Here is a 27,652-nt window from a genome sequence, read left to right as displayed (position 1 = left end):
AAACGCTGCTAAATAGTGATAAAGTCAGCAAGTTAGTTGTCCGCTCCTCCCGTCACCCTGGGACCTGACATCATCTTGTTTGTTTGTTTTTGGATGTGGAAATGTTTTTTTATTGCACAGCATCCGTAACAGTATCCCCTACACTACAGTGAATACACTGATTGACGGAAAATCTCATCAGTGGCGGGGAAAAAAAAGAAAAGAAACAATGGGGTAAACCCTGCTGCTGACTGATGATTTGTTTTGGACTGATCTAGCAGGCGCAGCAGTTTGACACGCAGCATAATGCCGTGTGTGTAGTACTGGCGGAGCGAAACCATGGGCAAAATAGGTGAAATCAAAGCAATTTATGCTTATTATTACCAGTTCTATTTATTGGCCAAAAATGTTATTATCGGAATTATCCTTCATTATGCTTGAATTATGCTTCATGTTTAAAGTGTTCATGTGGTGCAAGACACAGGATGGCCTTTGTTGTGAAGCACAGGCCCCCCGGTGTACTTGTTTGACCGTGATTGTTAATTTTAAAAAAATATGAGTGCGACAGTTTTAAATATTGCAGCTAGTGATAGAAGAGTGAGGAGCCGCCACAATGAGCTGTTAGATGAAGTCTGCAAACCACTAACTCTTTAGCAACATAACCAGCTCCTTTCACTGAGTGCCGCTGTTGTGTGTAAACCTATTCATCAGGGGCGTCATGTACAAAAATGATGCACAAAAATTTGGAATACACCCTCTTCCATGCTCACGTTCAGATGTATCAAGAGTGAAATGACTGTGGAAATGTGTGGTACTTCACGCAAACTTCATGGCTGGTGTACACACGTTTCTACTGCTTTTGATTCGTTGGTGACACTTAGAGGTGATGTTGGGAAACTGTTAATAATGTCAAAACAATGACTCCTCTGAGTGATGTGCACATCAGAGACACACTGATGAACTTTTAACACATCCACCTGTAATTAGATGTGTGGCTATAAAAGCATGCGCAAAATGGCAGCTTTAGCATCATTAGAAGATATTGCAAATGGCGCAATGTGAAGAGAACGCATATTTAGAGACCGAGAGAATTTTATGGGCACATGGTGACAACTGGCTCATCAGCTGCTTTAGGTTTCCAAGGGCAATCCTTTTGGAACTGTGCGGAACATAACATTTAACAATATTTGACATTACATTCATAAATAAACAATACATACATTTGAACGTGTTTATTGGTGTCAAATATGTCAAAGAAAGCAGAAGACAAACTGGAGTATTTACACATATATCCATCCAATATAAAAACAAAACATAAAATGAAAATTAATAAAATTCAAATGGCTCATTTAGACTACATTATCCAGGGTATGACCACTGTAACTGTTCGCAACAAAAAATTGTTCAAGGATTCAAGAATTAATTATTGACATACAATACAGGATTGCACAATGAAATATAGTTGTACCCCCTCATGCTGTATCAAAAATAGAATATAAACTAAAACAGAACAAATTTTGTAAAAGTAGCACTAAGAAACTAAAGGGAAAAGCATATTAAATTTATATATTTTTTTTAATACTGGAAACTGGAGCTAAAGGTAGTGGTATGTTTTTTTTTTTTTAAAGATAATTTTTTTGGCATTTTTGCCTTTATTAGATAGGACAGGAGATTGCTAGCATGAAAGGGGGAGAGAGAGGGGATTTAGTTACTCTGCAGTATAAAAATAGTCACTGAGCAACAAAATAGTGTTTTCCCGTGCTAATGTTTTTGGTTTAATATTAGTACTGCATTGTACTGTTGTGCTCATTCTAACTATACTGTTAGATAGTTTTATCTGTAGCATTATCTTCATATTCTCTTAGATTATCTTATGTTTATTGCGTTGCTGTCCTGTCTGAAAAAAAACAGCCCTGTTTTCAGCTTTGTGATGATGTATCTTCTAACCGATCTAAGAGGGTTTTGAAAGAGTTTACTTAACTTAAGAGGGAGGAGAACAACCGTGGTGTTGCTTTCATTGTGTGAGCACTTTGTGTTACAATCTTCTTGTATGAAAAGTGCTATGCAAATAAAGTCTGATTGATTGATTTACTAAACTGTTCTAAGAGTAAAAGAGTATTTGGCCCCAAATTACACGTCTCATACGAGTCCAATCCTGAAGACATTATAATGACAATTAGGTGTCATAGTCATTATGAATTGTTCAAGTTTTTCATTTTTTTTGTCGGTCATTCACAGGCCAACCATGAGGGAAACTGTGACTTCATGATCATCTTGTGTCCCTCCTGCAAAGAGCTGATGAGAGCCAATGAGCAGGAGCGCCACAACGAGAGAGAATGTCCAGAGAGGACCCTCAACTGCAAGTACTGCAAAGAACCCTTCCTGTTAAAGAACATCAAGGTCAGACTTCTCTGTTTCACTGTCAACCATAAGTCTTCAGAGCTGTTTTTTCAGGGATACATTGTATGTTAATATTGTAACATAAAACTTGCAGGCCTGTTTAGTAGCGGTGATACGATCCATCGATCTGCAACGATATATTGATTAAATGAGCAATGATCACGTATCATTGAATCACAGTGTAAACATCTATCCATAGCATCCTCTTTCAGATGCGCCTTTATTTTGAAATTTTGTGTCACCGTCAAACAGTGTCAGGCAGATGATGGCAAGCAGATGAGAGAGAGACGATGAAGAGAACATTATTTACTTGGGAATAAATCATCAGTGTGGAAATATTTTGTTTTCGGAGAAACTGTGCGTCAACAGAAAGAGCACATGTCATATGTAAACAAAAGCCTTACTCATGAAACATCACTTCCCCGACAGGTATGTCACTTCGCTAACTTCATGCAGCAACATTAGCTGCTCAGTGTCAAAAATGTTAAGCTGAAAAGACATGTGTGCAGGCTGAAACTCATTCGTGCTGTTCTGTCGGGACATGCGGTGACCATTGGTGAGTGAGAGAAAGCATAAATAATTCATTCAAATTGTCAGTTGTGGTCCAGGAAAAGTCTGCTAGCTGCTAAGCTATTTTCTGCAATGTAAAATGCCATAGGCTTATGCAAATAGTGTTAGCGTGTTCTATATGTGGGGGAAACATGAACGAGGGTTGTTTTGTCTATGAACTCGACAGTTATTATTGAGCTGAGTTTTATACTTAAGTTAAAAGATCTTGTTGTTGATCCACATTTTGAGGATGTTGGGAGAAGTTTGTCTTCAAGTCAGGCAGCCCTAAAGATTTAGGAAAAACATCCTGGTTTGGGTTAAAATAAAACAGTTTTTTCCAAAAAGTGCCCAGAATTAACCAGTTTTAATTATTTCCAATTATTAAGGCCCAAGCACCGACCGCAGGCTGTTGCAAAGGCGATTGAAACTGATGGAAGTATTATTATGCTTATTAATTACTTTTTTACTTATCATATTTTACGTCATCTCCATGAGCTCCTCTTAGAGATTTTATTAGACTGACTTCAAATCTGGTGGGTACCACCAAAAGATGACTGACATCAAAAGTTATCCAAGCTTGAGTTTTGATCACACTGTGTGGGTGTTGCCGGGCACACAACTTCGATGTCTTGCCGTGAAACAGGAAGTTGTTGTAACCCGGCCATACATTGTCCAATCTGCCCCAAACTTCTCATGTGGCAAATATTGTATTGTTGTGCAAAGTATCGATATAATATCATAAAAAAACAGTGATTTAGATGTTATTAAATGTCTGATAAGATATTCCATGCTCAGCACACTAATAGACTTTACTGGAGCATTCAGCCACATCTCATGGTCATCCTCACAAAATCCCTCTTATTCCATTTGTCATAGAATGATGGAAGTAGAGAACTCTGGTCATGTGACAACCTCCAGTTGTCCACTGACTCTTGTGGTGTGTAGCAAATGCTAGTTGAACACCCTGTTGTGTTTGTTGTACTCTGCAAAGCACTGCCTTCTGTATTGTAAATAAAAAAAAACAAAACTGTATATAACATTGCTACTGACACACCCGCAAGAGAAAATGTACCTCAAAGCCAGTTACACATAGTTTTGCACCATTTTGTCGGCCAACCTGGAAAGCGTTGTTAGATTGAACACGTCCTGTCTTCAGGGTTTGAGTTTACTGCTGACTACTGCTGATCATTTGAAAACCCTTGCAAAAATTTTTAATCATTGACATGGTACCCAGTGTCCAAAATTAATTTTTTGACTAACTGGCCAAGGTGGCTGATTTCTGATGAAGAAATCTATCGGCCAGGCATTTCCTTTTTCGTTTCACATGTACATTTGTCTCAGTAAATTTAATTGAGATAATGAATTATGTTAAAGAAGAGGCCAGAGCAAAATCTGAAGCAAAATTAATTAAATGTATTGAACAACTGATCAACACAGACAGCTTCAGCATGTGAATGCTTTTATGAGTTTACTCTGGTAAGCTGTGATGTGCTGTTCATGTCTAGGGCTTTTATTGAGAAAAGTAAGAACGGAGGAAGTGGAGCTAATGTGCTGATGCTGTCAATGTGGGATGCAAAAAAAGAGTTGGTTTAAACTACGGGGCATCTGTCTTAATATCTCATAGCCTCCTTAAGTATGCATGCAATGCTATTTTGCAGCAGACCAGTGGCAAGTGTGTGTGTGTGTGTGTGTGTGTGTGTGTGTGTGTGTGTGTGTGTGTGTGTGTGTGAGAGAGAGAGAGACAGAGAGACAGCACAGGAGCAGTGAGCAGCAGAGCTATGCACCCCTAAATGACACCAGAACGCTGGAGAGACTCTCAACAGAGTTTATTACACAATGATTTTGGTACATTTACCCCCAGTGCGGCTGGAAACCTTCCGAGATATACTCACCAAACGGAAACTCTACCCATATTGAGTGCTTGTCGGCTGTTAATTTAGGACCCTGATTGTACTTCTTGGCCACTATTGTAAGAGGAGTTCACAAAAGCCCCTACTACAAACAGCTGTTGTCATGTGTTGCACACGACAGAGGTTTTCAAACTATGAGGCAGAAGTGAGACAGAAGAGAGAGGGGGACAGATGTTAGGCAAAAATAATGTGAGTTGAAAGGGAAAGGTGCATAGCAGTGGTGTAAAAGAAAAAAACAAAGTTAGTTTTTGTAGTTTGGCTGCTTACTTGGCACACATTTAGACAACAAGTCAACACCTGTAGCAGTGGCCGTGACACCCATGTCATGGAGGAGATTAAGGTTCTTTAAAACTTAAGCACCTGCTTGCCAAAGTTTGCTTAAAAAATGACAGAGGATATCATTATTTCTTATTTCTTTTACTAAAAAAGATACTCTTACTACTGACACTGGGTGCACTGGAAACAGAAGCTGCAAGCCCAAGCTGTGGCCCATGGAAGTTTTTTTTCCTGGGATGGCAATGGAAAGTTCAGGCCCCCAACTAATGTCATCGGGTGCCCAATGTTGGCGCTCCGCCAAAGCCTTATTTCATCAGTCACCCCTTTTGGTCCTTCCTTTAGTGAGAATAAATAACTAACTTGTTGATATCATGATTGAACGTCACAGAGGGAGCTGCAGGGACAGGAGACTGTCCACTTTTGGAAGTCAGGATTAGCATTAAATTTGTTTGACAGACATCAGACAAAAAGATGACACCTACCTCACTGGATGCTAGCCAACTATAGTTATATCTAAGAGTAAGGGGCTGTACACATGCCGGACCCAAACCCAGGCCACTGCAGAGGCCTCGGCCATATGGGGCGCACACTTTACCAGATGAGCTAGAGGTCACCCTGTTGCCTTTATTTTTTAAATGACAGGTATAAAATGAAAGGAGGAGAGAGTGGATGACATGCAGCAAATGGGTAAAGGGTGGGGTCAAACCTGCAAGGACGTAGCCTGTGTGCATGGGGTGCCCACTCTACCAGGTGAGCAACTGGGCACCCTGAGCATCTTTTTTTCAGTACATGCCCTGAGATAAACAGTGTTCAACTTTTGGAAAACAGCAATGCACTCCGCATGTCATGTGAAGAAGAACAACCAGTCACAGCTGACAGATGTTGCTCTTCCTTCATAACTATCAGTAGCAGAAGTTGATCATTTCAATACAGGGTTAACCTAAATTTATCCCAGTGCGTTCTCCAGATGGTGAAAGACTCGGCATGTGTCCAGTCCCTAAGTGGTTTGGTTTCTTAGCTATAAGGTTAAGAAAACATTGGGCAGATGCTTTAGTGAGGGAAATTAGCCAGGTATAGGCATTTATTAAAATGCTGTTTTCTTTCAGAAACTATTACCTGAGGGATACGTTCATTTGGTGTGTTCCTATGAGGAGACAGCAGAGTCTCAGCTAGGGCACAGATTAAATTGAGAATTACCTCAGAAGAGGAACTTCACAAGTGGCTGGAGGACTTCCAGGTCTCCTCTGGGCAGACATGGAGGAAATCTAAAACATATCCAAATGCTGGACGTTACAACGCCTACAGGGTAAGTTTCCCCATTTTGTTACAAGTCGATATATGCTCAAGCCAGTTATTTGTTATAGCTTAGTATAAACAGATATAAATGACATTTTATAAATAAATCCAGCCTACTTGAGACTGTGCTGTGTCCACAAAAAGGCATATTTTCATACAAGTTAAAGTATAAACATGATCTGATAACAGTGGGGATGCGTTTAGATGCTTTACGGAAGCAAAAGTACTTGTACAACCCTGTTAAAATACTCTTTTACATTTTAAAGTCCTGCATTGAAAATGTTAAGTCAAAGTGTAATCGGGAAAATGTACGTGAAATATTACGAGTACTCTTTTCAAAGTACCCTTCCTCTCCTCAGCTCTGTTGAAGTGCTTGTGTTGAACACTTGCTAATGTTAGTTAAGAAAGAGTCTGCTAACATCACTAAACCACCATAACCCACCACATCTTAGAGTCCACACATGTTGTGTCTCTGTTGTCATCTGTTTTGTGTGCAAATATTTTAATTTGTAACTAACTAGTAACAAAATCTGTCATATAATTGTAATTAAGTAAAAGGTACAATATTCTCCTCTGAGGTGTAGTTTTGTACTAAGTTCAGTACCTGAGTGCTTTGTTACATTCTACCCCTGCCTGATAATGACCCAAAGTGATAAAACGAGATCAAAAATAAGAGGTTCTCGTCAGACCTGGGAAACATATTTCAGCATTAAACAGGTTATAATATAGTAGTACATTAGAAAAGTTGACTGCTTGATTATTGTTTTCCCCTGTGAACAGTGCCCCTAAAAAAGCTGAAACGTGCAGCCAGTTTGTTAAAATGTACATTAACTGCAAGTCTATTTTTGTATCTTAGGTGGATTTATGGTGTCAGTACAATACCTTTCCCAAAGCAATTGGCAAAAAAAACCAAAAATACATCATGTGGTGCCACAATGTACTTGGTGCTGAAACGGCACACACACAGTCAAGACAGGAAGTCAAGGTAATTAATTAAAAGAGCACTTTATTTATCCCCTGGCATATATTACCATCATAGCAGCCATACACATTAAAAATACAAAAAACATAATATTAATGAACTGTTCAGGATCCTAACAAAGAATGTACTTAAAGAATGCATTCTTTAGAGATGCATTACTGTCTAACTGAGGGTGGTTTTTAAAATAAAAGACTGGCACACCGAAGAAGACTTAGTCTGTCATTTCAGATGCTCTTCTTCACAAGTGTATTATACATAGTGTGAGAATAGTTTTTCCATAACAACTTTAAGATCCTGTCCTCCTTACCAGTGACACTGGAGCACTGAATGGTTTCTAACACTTGGAAAGATTGTCAAGTGTTGTGATTACCAATGGATTATTCTGTTGGTAAAGTAAAGTAAAGATGGCTACCTATTGAACATCAGTCTCAGACATGAGCACAACCACCAACTGTCATGTGCTGACACTGTGTGAGAGCAAGATGTCTCAGGCGAGACTATTATCAAATTGAAGATGCTCTTAGAGAGAGGCCACTCCCCTTCCTCTGCACTGGACATGATTAAATATGACCTGAAGGTGCAGGAGGGGGAAAATGACATTCATGCTGCTGGAGACCGCTCACTTATTCCTGACCTTCAGTTTTGTTCCAGGTTAGAAACTTACTGAAATACAGTAATTTTAAAATCAGATATGCATAGATAGAGTCCTATTCCCTTTCTAAGTCTGAATTCAAGGATAAATGCAGTCAAAGTGAATGCTCTCCCTCAACTACCATACATTTTAGGGACTCTACCGGTGGAGGTAAATTAATCAGGGCATGGGACAAATGTTTTTCTCTGTTTGGTGAGGAAAGTAACCAAGGATCCAATTTAATGTCTTACAATTAGCAAAAGAAAGAGGAGGAAAAGCATTAGATTGTAATAGAAATTATTTCTATATTTAACAGCTAACACCACCATTATATGTGTCCTATTTGGAGGCTAGGGCCAAATGGAAAGAATAACTATTTGGAATGACTACTAATTTTCCTCTACAGGCCACAGTTGCTGACAGAAGGTTGCAGCCCAATTGGATGAGATTAACTATTCAGGTGGTGTGTGCCCAACCTAGCTGAGGTTACTGAGATTTACAAACTCCCACAACACCCACTAAAACACATACGTTTATTGACCACCTTTCGTTTTGCATCAACTCTGCACATTGTGTGGCAGAATGCAACTTATGAATGGTAAATGGACCTGCATGTGTAATCTTCTTATCTTTCAACCACTTTAAGTGCTTTGACACTACCAGACATTCACACACTGGTGACCGAGGCTACCAAAGAAGGTGCCATCTGCTTACACCCAATGGAACAGCCATCGTGAGCTATTTGGGGGTCAGTATTTTCTCCAAGCACACTTTGACATGTGGACTGGTGGAGTTGGGAATCCAACCACTCATCTTCCACTTAGTGAAAGACCCACTTTATGTCCTGAGCCACAGCCGACCCTGAATAACTGCCAATAACTGTATTGCAGTTCTTTGATCAAGCGTAGCTTTCCACTACTGCTATGGTTAGGCTTGCATGCTCTAGTAAGCTACTTGACTCAGTGACCAGTGGCTATGGTTGGGTACCACAGAGGAAAATTTTGTGCTTACTGCAAAGACAGTCTGCAAGCATTTGGTGACACATTGCTGAAGTAGATTGTGCGCTGGTAGCAGGTTAAAAATGAATTTACCAAGAAGTGGTGCCTCACAGATAAAGGGATGAGGAGAGATTGACAGTACAGTAAGCTGCAGTGTTTGCTGCAGGAGCTGAACAATCAGGCAGAGGTGTAGGAGGTATTTTGATCCTTTACTGTGGTAAGAGTACTAATAATGCCACTGTATAAATAGTCCACAACAGTGAAAGCCCTGCATTCAAAACCTTAAGTAGTGATTGTACAGTAAAATGTTCCCTGCTGTCAGTGTTTTTTTATTCTAACTGGTGTTTTTGGATTAATCTCTTAGCTGCATTTACACATCTGTTACAGTTAACTGCTGTACGTGTTTAAGGTTGTGCTTATTGAACTCCTTATAAAAGGTTGGATAGATTAATCTACAGCACAATCATCATATTCTATAAAATCATCATATGTTTGTAGTGTGGCTGACCTGTGAAAAGCATATGCCAATAAAAAGTCAGAAAGAAACAGTTCTGTTTGCAGCTGATCCAAGAGGGTTTTTAGAGTTTATTAAGATTAAGAACAAGTGAAATTTTCTCAACAAAAAGGATCACAATGATTATTATGGTATTCAAGACTCAGATACCTGTAAACTCTTTACCAAGGCCACCTTTTTTGTGAAACAGAAGGGGCACAGCTGCCGCAGACCCCTTTGGCAGCAACTAAAACATTCACTACAAAATGGCTAAATCCATTACCAGCTACTTTGGAAGATTTTTATGTGATCATTTATGAAATATTTAAAATGTAAAAGAAGATTTACTTTTTACAGATCCAAAAAGACAAGTTCAGTCAAATTTGGAATAAGTGGACTGAACTTATAACCCCAGTGTGCGCAGACTTTGTATGACTCCAATAATGTTTGATGCTCCTTTCCTCTTCCTGATTGGAGTAGTTACATTTTAAATTAAGTGTGGGATAGTCATGTGTATGAAAGCTAAACACAAAAATTGCTGACTGGTTGAAGTACAAGTACACATTGCTATGTAGGTTGTATACTTGTCGGTATGTGTGTGAATATAGATGTATATTTACCTGTATACATGGATATATATATACTCCTGGAAGTGAAGGTACTGCCCACAACTATTGGCTTTTAAATACCTCTTTCTATGCATATGCACATATACATGTATAGAAAAAACAGGAAAAGGGTTTCATGTATAAATATCAGATTTTGGTATCAGTTTTTTGTATACCCTGAGATTACCTTCTCCCAACAAAAAAATGAAGTGGAGAATTGCAGTGTTTGAAAATCGTAATATAAACATTTATCTATATCACATTTACTAAATGCAGCTGGCTATTAAATGAAAGTTATCATTATTATTAGTAGCTCTACAGCTAGACTGTATACAGTACTGTAAAATACCTAAAGTATCTGTCATCCTGCCTTACGTGTTTCTTTCTTTCTTCCTTTTTTCAGGCTTTACTACAAGCTTTTCCACACAAATTATAGCTCACCGTCTGTGAGAAGATGCTGATAGATCTCGAGGACAGACTAGACCAGTACAACATGGTGCGAGGGGATACGTGTGCAAAAATGGGTAAAACTGATGACGGTCATGTGGTCATTTCCATATGTACCCCAGTCATGGGAGTGAGTAAAGACATCATCTTGGTAGATTCACCAGCAAACTGTGGCCGCCAGAATTACCCCAAACTTGTCCTTCTCACCCACTCCACTCCTGGAGGATTGCCACTGGGGGTGCTCATAATGACGTCCGAGGCCCAGTCCACCATTAGTTGTGGACTTGCACTCCTGCAGACCCTTTTCCCCAGTGGTAGTTTTTTTTGATGGGAACAGCCTCAAGTCATCGAGACGAAAGATTGCAGATCTTTACGGCAGGCCCTCCATGCAGTTTTCCCTAAAGCCAGGCTGCTCCTGTGCATGTGCCACCAATTACAGACTATGCGAAGATGGGTGTGGAGTGCACACAATAATGTGGCTAAGCAATATACTATAATTATCTTTCTACATGCTATTACTGTCTCCAACCTTACTGAATGTCCCAGACTAATGTTCTGTTATAATGATTACAGGTGTATTGGAGACATGAGGAGCGGGCCAACTGTCTTCACAATGATCTTTCAACAACAGGGCACAATGCCTACAAGTTTGTGGAGAGTGCTCTGAAAGTGGTGAAGGAGAAGGTCCTCCACAGGTTGAAGGAAAACAATGCTACTAAGTTGGTAGATTTTATTACCACCAGGATGGAGACCTAAAAACAACAGTATGGCTCTTGTTGCCAGATTACAGTGTGGCCTTCATGGAAATTATGTGGAATGTGACAAGATTGCACAGGTTTGGAGTGTATTTTAGTCTGTGTATTGTAATATTTTCTAATTATGAAGAAAAATGAATTACATTGTTTGCATTAATTTTACAGGTAGACCAGAACCAGTGTGTGGTTTCAAGCGCAACATCTGAATTACAGCACAATGTCAATATAGCGACTGGATGCTGCACGTGTGCAGAGTCACTGGTACACTATGCAAACATCAGAGTGCAGTTTTGAAGCAGTCTGGTCAGCATGAGAGCTTTCCACACATCAGCACACCTCAGATGAGAAGACTCTACAGTGAGACTGGAACTGGTGAGTTATGTTGGATGCAGGTTATTGCAGCCATTTGATATTTTTGTATTACTGCAGTGATTGATATTATCTACTTGACCATCCTTCTGCAAACACATGCACCAATCCCATGTGAGTTACTTAGAAGAACTCTGTAGGTATCAGAAAGTGAGAATCCAATAATATTAATGGTATGACACATTATGGTAGTTTATGGGTTCCATGTGAGAAGACAATAAATATTCTATTCTATTCCACTTCCACTTTATCCTTTTCTGTATACAAGATCTAGACAGGGCTCAGGAAGAGAGCATGAATGAGGGTCCTTCAGCTACCAAATCTAGCACCTCAGGTCAGTGAAAAAGCATTGAAAGTACATTAAATAATATCCTTAATTAGGGGTGGGTGTGGGTGATATATCAAATGTACTTGATGTATCGCAGCTTGTTCCACGTGCTATGTATAAAATGACTATCGTGAACATCAAGGATAAATTGTCCTGTCGTTTTAATAAGCCAACAGCATTTAGGTTCCCTCTCTCTCTCTCTGTCTCTCTCTCTCTCTCTCTCTCTCTCTCTCTCTCTCGCTCACTCACTCACGCACACCTCTCTCTCACACACATACACACACACAAACAGAGCAGGGCTTTTGCAGAATTCCACACTGTGACTATTATGTCACTTTTTGTGACCATGGGGCACCAGGGCAACTGGGAAATATTAGTAATATATGAACTGGAGAGCTATTGGTTTGTTGCTTGCTCACAGTGAATGAATCCTCCTCCACAGCAAAAACATCAACACTTCCGGCCTGAGATGAATGCGGTCCTTCAAAATTCAAGCACCATGGGTCTCGCTCTGATTTTTTTAGTTTAAGAAGTACTTTTTCATTATTAGAGTACTTAAACTTACTTATAACTGTATTTTCTTATAAGCTATTTTAACAATGGTGTATTCATTTTTTTTTATTTCACAGTAGCTACTTCATTTAACTTTATTGTAAATGCAGTTCATCCAATTTTTTTGTTAACATTAGTTTAAAGGACATTAAAATATGTTACGATATATATTGCGTATCGTGATAAAAACTTAAATGATATTTTGAAGCCATATCACCCAGCCCTATCCTTAAAGCAGCATGAGTTGATGTGGATGGCATGGCAGAGGATATACTGAAGCTTTCTATAAATAATAAAAAAAATCTCTATCTCTGTCCCTTCTCTCTCTCTCCCTCTTTCATTCCAGGTGATGAAGGTGTTTTGCCAGAGGCAGGTGTCTGCACCAATGTCAATGCCAGTCCTGGACAAGGTAAAATCATTTAAACTCCTTTCACACCGACAGATGTTGGATATTAGCAGCTGTTAAAAATCTGCTCATTCAGACTGACTAAACTGGGGCACAGGCACTACCTGCTGATAAGGGTAGTAGAGCTTTTTGACCTACGTCAGTAGGCACTGTTGCTTGTTTTAGCAATAACCCAAAGGCCTTTCATCATTTGCCTTTGGTCTGAAATTGGTTATAGTGATAGTACTTTTTGCATGTTTGGAAATTTCAGCATGGCAAATAATACAGATAAAATCTTATTGATTGTTATTGCACAATAAAAAAGTACTGAAGACAAAACTTTAGCATCAAACCAGAAGTGCAAAAAGCAGTCAAGTGCAGAGTAATGTACATATGTGTACAGGTAATGTATAATAAATTGTAATGGGCAGATATGAGTATTACAGATAATGCACAAAGCAGAAGTTAACTTGCTTTCAAATTGTATTCAGAGGCTGTTTAAAGTTAGAGAGATCCTGTATGATTGTTTTAATGCCTCTGTGGTTGTAGGCATTACGTATTCAGATTGTCTGTCCGTCTATCTGTCCCTCCCACTCTTGTGAACGCAATATCTCAAGAAAACCTTGAGATGTCTTCTTGAACTCAACAATGATCTTGTGAGTTTTTAGTGTTCAAAGGTCAAGGTTACTCTGATCTTGCCTGTCTCATTCTTGTGAACGTGATATCTCAAGATGGCATTGAGGGAATGTCCTCAAATTTGGCACAAACATCCTATTGGACTCATATGATGAGTCAACTGATTCAATTTTGTTGGTCAAAGGTCAGTGTGAACTCACAAAACAAGCTTTTGGCCAGAACTCAAGAATTCATACTCTTGATTATCACAAAATGCCACACCTATATCTAATAAAAGGTCAACCTTACTGTGTCCACATTATGTTCACTTCTGGCTCTAGAAAAACCAAGATGGCTTTGGCCGAAATACTGAACTCAAGGCTTTTATGTAGTCCACAAACCAGTGGGTGACATCACGGCAGCTACGTCGATTATTCTTACAATCTGGTGAAGCGTCTGTGTTCTTGAATATGTGGCTTTGCAGCAGTATCCATATTTAAAGCAATTTTCTCTGTCATGAATACATGGGATGGACAGACAGAACTTGACTGGTTGGTGGAGGCATAAAACTGCAGTTTTAGTTTGTGTATTACCTAGATGCAGTGGTGATAAACTAGAACGTTTTTGAGAAGTAAGAATGGAAGGTGGAATAAGCTCAGGTTTCAGTCTACACATTGTTATGCCTCTGCTCCAGTGATGGCTGAGGCCAGAGACATTATGTTTTTGGGTTGTCCATCCGTAGGTCCCATTCTTGCGAACACGATATCTCAAGAATGCCTTGAGGGAATTTCTGCATATTTAGCTCAAAGGAAAAAAGGGTTGAATAAGTGCACATCCATAACACGCGGAGACCCACACAAAGTACAAGCAAAAACAGAGAAAGGTCCGCACACTTTACCTCCCCTTGCAGCTTTTATTGAGCTACTCACAAGTGATGTTTAGAGCTAACAGCTTTTCTTCAGACTTATGTTATATATATGTTTAGCTCAAACATCCAGCTGGAGACATTTGGTCAGATACTGAAATTGGTGATGCTGATCTCAGGTGTCCACCTTGAAACTGTGCTGATTGTAAAGATCTTCTGTGTTTTTAGGTGGAAGATGTGTGTGAAGCATCCATGTTTTTACAGACATGGATGTAAACTGTAGCTACAACTTGACTGGTGTGCAGGGGCATAACTGCGTGGCGGTATATTTCTAGTTGGTCTGTATTTTTTGTTTTTCCTTTAAATTTAATGCCCTGTTTTTAATTACTCTTTATTATGTGTGTTTATTTTGGAAAATTGTTAACAAGCCCTGGAATAAATTATAACTATACTATAATATAGCTTACTACACTAAATATGCTAAGGTATCGGTAAGTATGAGCATGTGCAGCAGTTACAGTGTGCAGTACAGGTATACGTTTAAAAGTAATGCTATTAGTGGACATTATGTACAGTATAAACAGCTGGAGGTATGATATGAATACAGTATATACACTATAGGTCAGATATCTACAATATGGACAGTAGTATAAATATGCATCGGTATGTGAAAGTGTAAATTGTGCAGCTAAGTTTATGTGCAGTAGGGCGCCAGCAGCCGGTGAGGCAGAGACAAGAGAGGAACCGTGTTAAAAATATGACTGTTACGAACTTGATCTGCCAGAATTTTAGATCTACTGTCATCAGTTTTATTTTTTTTGTGTGTGTTTTACCTTAAGGCCCATCTGGAGAGCACCTTGGGGAGATGATTCAGCAGCTCTGCAAAAGTCTCACAAATAAACTCAAACAACGCCCCCAAACCTTTGCAGGACCCATTTGCACCTTTCTGGAAACCTACAGCAAAATGAATGATAGCTCCCTCACATCAGCTTTGTATTGCTTGGTAAGGTGCCACAGATGACATCAAAAAATCTCCATTTCTCAAAAACGATTGGTATAAAACCAACAGCTATTGCTCAAAGAAAAGCAACACTAAAGGGAAGATGTGCAGTGATATCCAGGCCACCTCCCAAGTGCTCAAAGAAGGAGCTGCTGTTTTAAAAAACAGCATCACAGGGGAAGTGCACCTTATTCCATATGAAATTATGTTAAGAAGGACACATCTCTGGGTGGTAATCACTGGCGCAACTGCAGTGCACCTCACCCTTCCCATCCTCCCCAGAGGATGGACACTCAACTTCCCATTAAAGGGGTGTTTACTGAATCGACTCATGCAGGAATGCAGTTTGCAGTTTGCTTGGATAGCAGTGAACAATGCAAAGTATAGCTATTTGACAGTAACATTCAGTAGCTTATATAGCAGTGTGTTTTGCTCACATTATATCACTCTAACTTGTATATGTTATAGTATAGAACAATAAGTAACTGTTGTATTCCCACTTTTAAAATTGACCAGTCAATCTTGATTTTTTTCTTGTTTATTCATATGGAAGTGCATTACAGTCAGTAGTTTCTATGAGCCAAATATCACCAAAGTCTGTACTTTGTGGTGAGAGAAGAATCAGATCTCAGTAAAAGTAACATACTTAACTATAAAATTGTTCCATTACTTCGTAGGTCATACATTTAATGCTTTACACAAGAGTGAACAGAAATATAGTCAGCAAAATGTTCAAGTGTAAAAGTATGAAGAATGGCCCTCTCCAGAGAACTGTTGGAATTGTTAATGTATTCATCTTTATTGTAAGTAAGCAACGCTGTCATCCGTATTTGCAGTCTGACTGACACAGTTTACTTTGTAAGCATACAGTGTTTTTTTTAACTGGTGAATTTTGGGTAAAAGATGCTATTTGTTGTCCCATGTGGACCTCCCACCCTGAGGTTGTATTTATTATTCATTGTCTTTTAGCAATTGTTTGCTTTTTTATAGCATTTGGTATGAGTCATCTCAGCAGAAAGATTCAGAGGATGGAAATAAGCTGTTTTATTCTGGGATAATGCCCCCTAGGTAGATTTATGATCTGTGATTCGGGGCTACATAATTAAAATTGACTTAATCACTTTTTTTCAATAAACATTCTGTACTATGAAAATAATGTTCTGCTCTGTATTACGCCTTTGTCTTCAGCATATAATATTAAAGTTTATTATTATGCCCAATGTTGTAGTAGTATTTGTAGCAGTAGTAATATTAGTAGTACTAGTAGTAATAGTAATGGTAATAAAGGTGGTGGTGCTGGCGGTGGTGATGATGCAGTTATCTGAAAAGTCCAGTGTGTAGTGTTTATGGCAGGGGTCTGCAACCTTTACTATCAAAAGATTCATTTTTTATTTTCTCAGCTGAAAATAAGTGGGTTTTTTTTCATTACCATAGAAAGAGCTGTTTATGTCTACATAAGTAGTGGGTACTAGTGTATGGAGATTGGCAAGTTGCTGCCATGTTTGAATAGTAGCCTAGAAAAAGACACTGGCTCCATATAGGGACATTCATGTTTTTCATGTTTATTTATTTATTTATTTTTTTTACATGAAACTGCATTACTTCATTTTTTTACTGGTTTAAATCACCTGGTGAGTTTGTTTTTGAGACAATGAGACCTCTGTGGATAATTCAGCTCCCAGTTAAAACCTCTTGAATAATGAACACTAAAGGAAATCAAACTTGGAGGAGTTTCAGCTGTTTGCAAAATGTTTGCTAGATACCACTTAATCCCCCTAAAACTTTTATACTGGACCATACTTTTGCCCTTCTCTTACATAAGACAATTTTATGAGCACTCTTACCAAGATAACATCATTGTTTTCACAGGCCACAATTTTTTGCCTATAGTGCAAGGAAAAAATAAAGTTTGAGGAACATTAAAAAAAACATTAAAAATGCATGAATATCTTTTTTTTTAAAGATTATTTTTTGGCATTTTAGCCTTTATTAGATAGGACAGTTCAGTAGCGTGAAAGGGGGAGAGAGAGAGGGGACAACATGCAGCAAAGGGCCTCGAGTGGGAGTTAAACCCAAGGCAGCTGCGGCAAGGACACTGCCTTCATTCACAGGGTGCTTGCTTTATCCACTCAGCCACCGACACCCCAATGAGTAACATTTAATCAAATTATTTAGTCAAGTACTGGAATTAGTACAAATCTGAGGAACTTTGATGTTACTTGACTATTTTAATCTCACCTAATGGTGTGGAATGCAAGAAATAATTATTATTTTTCTCTCCAATGAATCGCATTTTTGGAGGTCTGAACATGCTCAAAAACTCACGAAAGTTGGTATGCTCATCCGGCCTGGCAAAAAATTTAGTATTTTTGTGGTTTCGAAAATGGACGTGGCAAAATGTTTCCACAGCGCCCCTAACGTGTAGCCCCAACGGCTGGTTGGTACAAACCTTTCATACGATTGACTTCAGAATTGGTGTGTCTATTCTCAATCCCTTGGTGATGAAAAGTTATCACAAGTCCAGGCATAACTTTTACGGTTTTCCCGTTATGTGGTGTTCAATTTTGATGTCTTGCTGTAAATTGGAAATTGTTGTAATTTGATGTACATTGTCCGATCTGCCTGAAACTTCACAGGTTTGACAAGGGTCCTGCTCTGAATACATCTGTATAACAATATTCACTATTCGTCGTAGCGCCACCTACGGGCCACAGGAAATTTTTTTTTTTACTCTTATCAACTTGGTCTACGCAATTGATCGGATCCAGCTAAAATTCTGTCTGTATGATCTTAAGACCTTCTTGATTGAAGGTTATCAATTGTGCGCTCAAAACTTTTACGGTTTTCCTGTTATCTGCTGTACAATTTTGATGTCTCGCCATACAACAGGAAATTGTTGTAACTTTGGTGTACATTGTCCGATCTGTCTGAAACTTAATAGGTTTGATGAGGGTCCCACCCTGAACAAATTGTATAGCAGTATTCATTAGTCCACCTCCCTGAGCTACCACCTTATTGTGGTGGAGGGGTTTGCGTGTCCCAGTGATCCTAGGAGCTCAGTTGTCGGGGGCTTTATGCCCCTGGTAGGGTCACCCATGGCAAACAGATCCTAGGGGAGGGACCAGACAAAGTGTAGCTCACCGGACCCCTATGATGAACAAGACGAATGGTCCAGAGTTTCCCTCGCCCAGACGCAGGACACCTGGTGGCCGGGCCTTTACTCATGGGGCCCGGCCAGGCACAGCCCAAAGAGGCGACATGGGACCTCCTGCCCATGGGCTCACCACCTGTAGGAGGGGCCATAGCGGTTGGGTGCCGTGTGAGTTGGGCGGCAGCCGATGGCGGGGACCTTGGCGGTCCAATCCTCGGCTGCAGAAGCTAGCTCTGGGGACGTGGAATGTCACCACTCTGGTGGGGAAGGAGCCTGAGCTGATGCGCGAGGTTGAGAAGTTCCGACTAGATATAGTCAGACTCACCTCGACACACAGCGTGGGCTCTGAAACCAGTCTTCTCGAGAGGGGATGGACTCTTTTCCACTCTGGAGTTGCCACTGGTGAGAGGCGCCGGGCAGGGGTGGCAATACTTATTGCCCCCTGGCTCGGTGCCTGTACGTTGGAGTTTACCCTGGTGAATGAGAGGGTACCCTCCCTCCACCTACGAGTTGGGGGATGGATCCTGACTGTTGTTTGTGCCTATGGTCCAAACAGCAGTTCAGAGTATCCACCCTTTTTGGAGTCCTTAGAGGGGGTGCTGGAGAGTGCTCCTTCTGGGGACTCCCTTGTTCTGCTGGGGGACTTCAACGCTCACGTTGGCATTGACAGTGAGACCTGGAGGGGCGTGATCGGGAGGAATGGCCCCCCCAGTCTGAACCCGAATGGTGTTTTGTTATTGGACTTCTGTGCTCGCCACAGATTTGTCCATAATGAACACCATGTTCAAGCATAAGGGTTTTCATATGCGCACTTGGCATCAGGACACCCTAAGCCGCAGTTCAATGATCGACTTTGTAGTCGTATCGTCGGACTTGCGGCTGTATGTCTTGGACACTCGGGTGAAGAGAGGGGCGGAGCTGTCAATCAATCACCACCTGGTGGTGAGTTGGCTCCGATGGTGGGGGAGGATGCCGGTCAGACCTGGCAGACCCAAACGCGTTGTGAGAGTCTGCTGGGAACGTCTGGCAGAGTCTCCCGTCAGAAGGAGCTTCAACTCCCACCTCCGGGAGAGCTTCGACCATGTCCCGGGGGAGGCGGGGGACATTGAGTCCAAGTGGGCCGTGTTCTGTGCCTCCATTTCTGAGGTGGCCGACCAGTGCTGTGGCCGTAAGGTGGACGGTGCCCGAACCCGCTGGTGGACACCGGCGGTAAGGGGTGCCGTCAAGCTGAAGAAGGAGTCCTATCGGGCCTTCTTGGCCTGTGGGACTCCGGAGGCAGCAGACAGGTACTGACAGGCCAAGCGGAATGCAGCTGTGGCAGTCGCCGAGGCGAAAACCCGGGCGTGGGAGGAGTTTGGTGAGGCCATGGAGAACGACTTCCGGACGGCTTCGAAGAGGTTCTGGACCACTACCGGCGTCTCAGGAGGGGTAAGCAGTGCTCTGTCAACACTGTGTATGGTGGGGATGGGGCGCTGCTGACCTCGACTTGGGACGTAGTGGATCGGTGGAAGGAATACTTCGAAACCTCCTCAATCCCACCGACACACCTTCCGGTGAGGAAGCAGGGCCTGGGGACTCGGGGGTGGGCTCCTCCATCTCTGGGGCTGAGGTTCCCGAGGTGGTCAAAAAGCTCCTCGGTGGCAGGGCCCTGGGGGTGGACAAGGTCCACCTGGAGTACCTCAAGGCCCTGGATGTTGTGGGGCTGTCGTGGTTGACACGACTCTGCAACATTGAGTGGACATCGGGGGCAGTGCCCTTGGACTGGCAGACTGGGGTGGTGGTCCCTCTTTTCAAGAAGGGGGACCGGAGGGTGTGTTCCAACTACAGGGGGATCACACTCCTCAGCCTCCCTGGTAAGGTCTATTCGGGGGTACTAGAGAGGAGGGTCCGCTGGATAGTCGAACCCCGGATTCAGGAGGAGCAATGCGGTTTTCGCCCGGGTTGTGGAACTGTGGACCAGCTCTGGACCCTTGGCAGGGTCCTTGAGGGTGCATGGGAATTTGCCAAACCAGTCCACATGTGTTTTGTGGACTTGGAGAAGGCATTCGACCGTGTCCCTAGGGGAGTCCTGTGGGGTGTTCTCCGGGAATATGGGGTTTCGGACCCCCTGATATGGGCTGTCTGTTCCCTGTATGACTGGTGCCAGAGCTTGGTCCGCATTGCCAGCAGTAAGTCGAACTCGTTTCCGGTGAGGGTTGGACTCCGCCAGGGCTGCCCTTTGTCATCGATTCTGTTCATAACTTTTATGGACAGAATTTGTAGGCGCAGCCAGGGTGTTGAGGGGTCTGGTTTGGTGACCTCAGGATTGGGTCTCTGCTCTTTGCAGATGATGTGGTCCTGTTGGCTTCATCAGGCTGTGACCTCCAGCTCTCACTGGATCGGTTCTCAGCCGAGTGTGAAGCGGCCGGGATGAGAATCAGCACCTCCAAATCCGAGGCCATGGTTCTCAGCCGAAAAAGGGTGGAGTGCCCCCTCCAAGTCGGGGACGAGATCCTGCCCCAAGTGGAGGAGTTTAAGTACCTTGGGGTCTTGTTCACAAGTGACGGAAGGATGGAGCGGGAGATCGACAGGTGGATCGGTGCGGTGTCTGCAGTAATGCGGACTCTGCACCGATCTGTCGTGGTGAAGAGGGAGCTGAGCCGAAAGGCAAAGCTCTCGATTTACCGGTCGATCTTCGTTCCTACCTTCACCTATGGTCACAAGCTTTCGGTATTGACCAAAAGAACAAGATTGCGGGTACAAGCGGCCGAAATGAGCTTCCTCCGTAGGGTGGCTGGGCTCTCCCTTAGAGATAGGGTGAGAAGCTCGGTCATCCGGGAGGAGCTCGGAGTAGAGCTGCTGCTCCTCCGCATTGAGAAGAGCCAGATGAGGTGGCTCGGGCATCTAATTAGGATGCCTCCAGGACGCCTCCCTGGTGAGGTGTCAGGGCACGTCCCACCGGTAGGAGGCCCCAGGGAAGATCCAGGACACGCTGGGGAGACTGTGTCTCACAGCTCACTTTAGGGTCCAAACTCTTTGCGTATATTATCCGACTTTCACAGAAATGAACGGGCGCTTCACCTGGAGTCCCACCAGAGCCACGACATATGTGGGGGTGCGAGGGCCCATTCATCGCTGCTTGCAGCTTTAATTGGCAGTAATTTTTATAATCCTGTAAGTCATTTTTCATGCAAAAAACATTTCATGGTTCCAGCTTCTTATATATACTATATTTATGCATACTTTTAATACTTTAATCACATATACTTTACGTTTATTTAATTTTAGGCCAACGTCAATTTCACTACTGTAGAAGTTCTTCTTCTTACAGCATTTTTGGTGTCATCTCCCTAGTCTTGGCCATGTACCAGAGTCCTTGCACACAGCTCTAAACCTGCTCTTCTATAGTGTTTACGCGGTGTTACATGAGCTAATGGCTCAGGGGTAGAGCATGTCGTTCTCTAATCTGAAGATGAGCAGTTCAATCCCCAGCTCCTCTAGGCAACATGTCAAAGCATCCTTGGGCAAGATACTGAACTCCTTGTACCTCCTGGCACCTTGTACAGTAGCCTCAGCCACCAATGTGTGAATGTGTGTGTGAGTGACTGAATGTGATAATGTGTGAAAGCATTTGAGTGGTCAAAAGACTAGGAAAGCGCAATGCAAGTGTATTCCATTTACCATTTACCATTTACCATGATCAAGCAGAATTCATCATAGAACATACCCGGTCAGAGCACATTTGGATAGTTGGGAATGTTTGGTGCATCTGGAGTTGATTTCTCATTTATTTTCTCTTACCAAAAACTTGAGTGAAAATAAAAGATAGATAAAGACAGTGTTGTTGTATGAGGCCCAGTGTCCCATAGCTTGTTTCTGAGGTGGGCTAATAGTGAAGTGAGCTTCAATTTACACACTAGCTGTCATATCCTAACATTGTAACAAGTCAGACTTCCCAGGACGTGACTAAGTTAAGGACAACATTCATTTTTGAAGCAAAAAAGGAAATTAGTCCTTGGTACAAGCTTTTCATTGCCATCAAAAGGACAAAAAATTGCTTATAAATACAGTCAGTATTTATGGCAACACCTGCAAAACGCCACATCCTTTTACACTGAGGGGGAAAACAAAGCACTCATTACCATGCCAACAATTTTTGTTAATGGTCAAGTACTGACGGAGACTACTGGCCAGACTGCAATGTAAACACTCAAGACATGCTCACATAGTTAATTAACATCCCCTGAAAGTGCTTGTTTTTGCCAATGTCAGCCTCACATTATTATTATTATATGTCTCTAACAAGATAATGGAAAGATCCCTACCTTATTGTTAGAAACTAAGATCTTTTTTGTTTAACCAGAAACAGTCCCAAAACCAATATAGTCAAACCCACCAGACTCCATTTAATTAGGTTAATTTTATCATTGTAAAACAAACTACATTCAAAGTCAACAGACACAAACAAACAAAAACTCAGAAAAAAGCTTCTTGGTTTGTCTTCCCACTGTTTGAACAATCAAAAAGTGGTATGGTTAAAATCAACCCAGGTAGATGTGAAATATGGTGGCTACCTACATGCTACAATGAATTTAAAATGAAGTCTGGTGGGTGTTGTGTAAGTGATTTCAGGGCTGTTTCTCTTTTTTGTACAAAAGGGTCTAATGTTCTAACCGAACAGACACTGGCTGTACCTTCAGTGTAGCTCACTGATATATAGTCTCTCCCTTCTTTCGTAGGCTTTTAAACAGAAAGTAAAATATTGCTTTGGATTCAGTGTCATAACCTGACTCCTAGCCCATGACTAATATGGGAAGGGACAATGGATGATGGTAAAACATGAATTGTTTATTGCAACAAAATAAACAAGTAAAGAACTGGCTAAATATTAAGTGTGGTCAGTCAGTAAAATCCGTAACATAGATGTGAGTTGGGGTGCATAGTGAAGTGTAGGGTGCTGTCAAGCAAAACAAAACCAAACACAGGCCAAAATGTGCAGACACTAGATGGGATGCATCCAGGTGGAGACAGAGGGCCAGTGCAACACTGGAGCCGAGCTTTAATTCCTCAGGAGTACTCAGCTCGAGTCCTCTGAATCAGGCAACTGTATTCCTGTGTTACCTTTAAGAGCATTCAGCATCTTCATTTTACTATGAGACACACCCAACCTTTCCTGTGCCATACACATACTCAGTTCTGCTCTTTGGCTGCTCAATGACAACACAGCCATCCTTCAGCAATGCTAAAAGAGCGCACAGAATGTCCAAAGACCAGCTCATTTGAGTTACAGCCCGCTCTTTCCTGTACAGCCTTTCTTGCCGCCAACATAAGCCATGAAAACCCCTCCCTCCAGTCTCTGTCCGACTCCGTACAGTATGCATGTACAAGAGACTTAAGAGTCAGGTGGAATCTTGCCAGGGCTCTGTAGCTTTGCATATATTAAGCCGATGGCTGTTTCTGTTAAATGCACAACAGCTTAAACACTTGCCCAAACATATGAGATGAAAAACTCTTGGTCTTGGTCTCTCTGCTTCACTTTAGGAATGCCAGATATTGAAATAACTGACAGTACTTTAACCAAACTTTAAGCTCATTTATTATCACCGTTAAATACAGAGATGGATGGAGCCCTCTGTCTGTACTCTGTGTACATGCTACGTACAAACTACAGGAACTGTAGTTCCTAGGCATGTAGCTAGAATTCTCTAGATAAAAGACAAAGAATAATAATGTTGTGTTTCAAAATCCCTGTTGTACTAATAATATAATTTTTCTTTACTTGTGTCATCCCACGCAATCTTCAATTATCTGCATAACTGGCAGACAGAGAAAAAAATCAATGACGTGCTGACAAAGCTGACAAAGCGACAGTGTCTGGTGCAACTGTGGAGGGGTTCTTCAGCCTGCTGGGCAGTCTGTGCTGACTCCAAGTCAGATGAACAGTTTGAAGGTCTCTTCCTCATGAGTTATAACCACCTGTTATGTGATAACATGTCAAATAAGCTGGATCGGTCTGTTAAACAGACATGGTTTGGTGAGTGAATGAGTTAGTTTGAGTGAGTACATGAGTTAGTTTAGCCAATTAAATGCATGTTATTAGTCATTTAAATGTGTTTTTTTCCTTTTAAGTCTGTCATCATCTAATGGGGTAAGAAGATTCATCTCTTATATTATTTATTTAGGCCTATTGATATAAATCATTTTAGTCAATATTTCAATTCAATTCAATTTTATTTATGAAGCCCATTATCACAAAACACAGCATACGACATCCCTCTGCCCTTAGACCCTTGTAAATAACAATTAAATTCCAGTAATGACGAAGAGGAAAGAGAGACAGAGTGAGGGGGAGAGAAGCTCAGCAATAATGGTAACAATAGCATATCATATAACAATAGTAATAGACTTAAAATTACTAAATGCACTCTATGATAGCATGTGATGTTACGTACAAATATCGTAGGTGTTGATAAGAGGTGTTGATAAGAGTCCCATGCGTATATATATACAACCACACTATGGAAGCGCCCACTATATATATTTATATATATCTCTCTTCTTTAAACATTAACATACAAGTGAAAGTACAGATTAATACATACAGTTTTGGTTGTAGATGCAATTTTGTTTTCAGTAAGAAGTGTGGGAACTAAAACACAACAGCAAATAAAAAATAAGATTTAAAACACAGGCACTGTTCAGTAATGACTGATATGCATGGCTGTGATCCCCAGCTTTGCAGCCTCTTGAATCCGCTCCTCCGTCAGCCAATCAGTGGCCAAACAACAATCCAGCCAGAAAATCGATGAAAACATTTTTCCTCTGAGAAACTCTGCGAGTGCATCCTCTTGTTCTTGTTTAATTAATAATAATATTATAATAATTAATTATTGATTCTATTTCTGCAGTAACTCCACTTATCGCTGTGTTACTCTGCTAATGTTAGAGTTGGTGCTTGTTGCTTCAGGAGCTATTACTGTTTTGCAAACAGGTCTACAACTACAACTTCAATGACGCATTCTGTGCTGTTTAGGTTTTCAACTACAATGCAATTCCCTGATTGGCCAGACTGGATTGTAATTTCTGGAGTGTTTGAGGTGACAGAGAGTCCAGATTGATACAGAGTGAAACTGAATGTTGAGCTCACGCCATCAGGATGGTCTTACCAGGCTAGCCTGTTGCAGCACAGTCCTGATTCTCCTGATCCTTGTTCTGCTCTCATATGTTGACATATGGAGGGTTTGGCATTCTTTTATGGTTAACTGACACTTTAGTGACCGTGCATCTCGGGCAATTTGGTGGATGTAACAAGTACTGTAACAAATTATTTTTTTATACTAATTAAGTAAAGTAGTGCAATAGTCAAAGTAACAAGTAATGGGCAATACATAAACACATTGCTTTTTTTGAGTAAAGACCCCATCGATGCCTAGAACACTGACAGCCCTCCTATCCATTTATTTATAGATGAGCATGAACAAAAACTCATACAATGTTAAATTGTATGGGCCTAAATATATATTTAGCCTTATCTTTGTTATGAAACATGCCTCTTTTGACTTCCTTTGATATTCCTCATATTGTGAACTAACTTAAAGTTTCCTTACTCTCTTTAGGCTCATGATGAAATCTGTCCAAAGTACCCGATGATTTGTGAAGGTTGTGCAAAGAAAAAGATCCCTAGGGAGAAGGTATTTCACATATTAATATTCAAGTGATTTCTCATAATACTTTTGGAGTGTTCTCATTTACCATTTAGCTATGGATCCAATTCTACAATGTATTCTATAGATCATTAGCTTCTTTCATTGTTTTGTTTTGCAGTATGTGGACCATATTAAGTTCTGCAGTAAATTTAAAGCACCATGCAGATTTCATGTTGTTGGCTGCGATACGTCTGTAAGTAGACATTTTTGTCATCATTTGCTATATGTATAACAGTGGCTGATGTAACAACTACTGGGTCATGCTGGATCATGTATAACTTGGCAAAATTCAACCAAATCTACCACTTAGTGGTAAGAAAGACCTTCTAAATTGACTAAACTAATGTTCAGACCAATGATTTAACTAAAAAATAAAAATAAAATAAAATAAATAAAAATAAAATAATATTTTTAAAAATAAAATAATTTTTCCAAGTAAATAATCTAAATTATGAAAAATAAAACAGTATTATCAATGAAACAGTAGACTTTACAAAGTCAATATAAAATTCAACAGTTATTTGTTGCAACATGCCTGGAAATAAATCCTGTGTTATTGAGTATGAAGCCTGTGCGTGTGTGTGCATCGTGCCTTTATAAGGTATTCCCTTAACTAGGACTTTTTTACATGTTTTTGTAATTACACATGAAATGGTTTTTTTGATGCTGATCAACAAAAAATGAAAACATGTTAAATCCACCAATGGAGACTTAAGTTCAAATATGAAACAAATTAGGATTGCAGTAGTTGGCCCATCACATCACTTATGGGCAGCAGCAGTAACAGCCTTAAAAGACTAATCCAGACTAAAATGAACAACATCTAAGGGACTAAAGTTTTGCAGCAAATAATATACATTTATACAATGACCACAGACTAAAAGCCATATGGCAGACTCTGAAAGAAACAACAGCCAAGAAGTTTTTTCAACAGCCATAAAGCTGCAACAGGTGAAACACAGAGGCAGCATTCTCCACAGGCCTCACTGTGCACTGCTATACTCCAATAGAAATGCTTGTTGGAACCAGCTAGTATCCCCATATTAGAAATTCCCCTTGAATGATTAACCTGCCTTGCTCCACTCTATGGCAACCGGCTTCTCATCTCACCTTCCAGTGTAGCTGTTTGGAACTGCTTTAATCTCGTCTGCCCTCTGAGCTGCCTCTTTGTACTGTGGGGCAAAAAAGTATTTGGCAACCACCGATTGTGCAAGTTGTCCCACTTGAAAAGATGAGAGAGGTCTGTAATTTTCATCATAGGTACACTTCAACTGTGTGAGACAGAATGTGAAATATAAATCCAGGAAATCACATTGTATGATTTTTAAACAATTTATTTCTATAATGGTGCAGAAAATAAATATTTGGTCAATAACAA

The 27,652-nt window shown here is 40.8% G+C and overlaps 1 protein-coding gene across 7 annotated transcripts in view; it reads left to right on the top strand.

Moving 5' to 3' along the window:
* The window catches only part of LOC121944795 (TNF receptor-associated factor 2-like), a 45,733-nt gene that overhangs the window by 5,977 nt on the left and 12,104 nt on the right, over positions 1-27,652 (top strand). For 2 of the 7 annotated variants that reach the window (XM_042488693.1, XM_042488692.1), the window contains exons 4-6: positions 2,218-2,379; positions 26,185-26,259; positions 26,393-26,467. In XM_042488693.1, coding sequence (XP_042344627.1) covers positions 2,218-2,379; positions 26,185-26,259; positions 26,393-26,467 — 312 coding nt within the window. The other 5 variants (XM_042488696.1, XM_042488698.1, XM_042488697.1 and 2 more) reach the window with 5 other exon arrangements.

Source organism: Plectropomus leopardus, chromosome 6, assembly GCF_008729295.1.
Source record: "Plectropomus leopardus isolate mb chromosome 6, YSFRI_Pleo_2.0, whole genome shotgun sequence".
Taxonomy (NCBI): Eukaryota; Metazoa; Chordata; class Actinopteri; order Perciformes; family Serranidae; genus Plectropomus; species Plectropomus leopardus.
The sequence above is the reverse complement of the archived record's forward strand: the minus strand, read 5'-3'. Positions and strand labels throughout refer to the sequence as shown.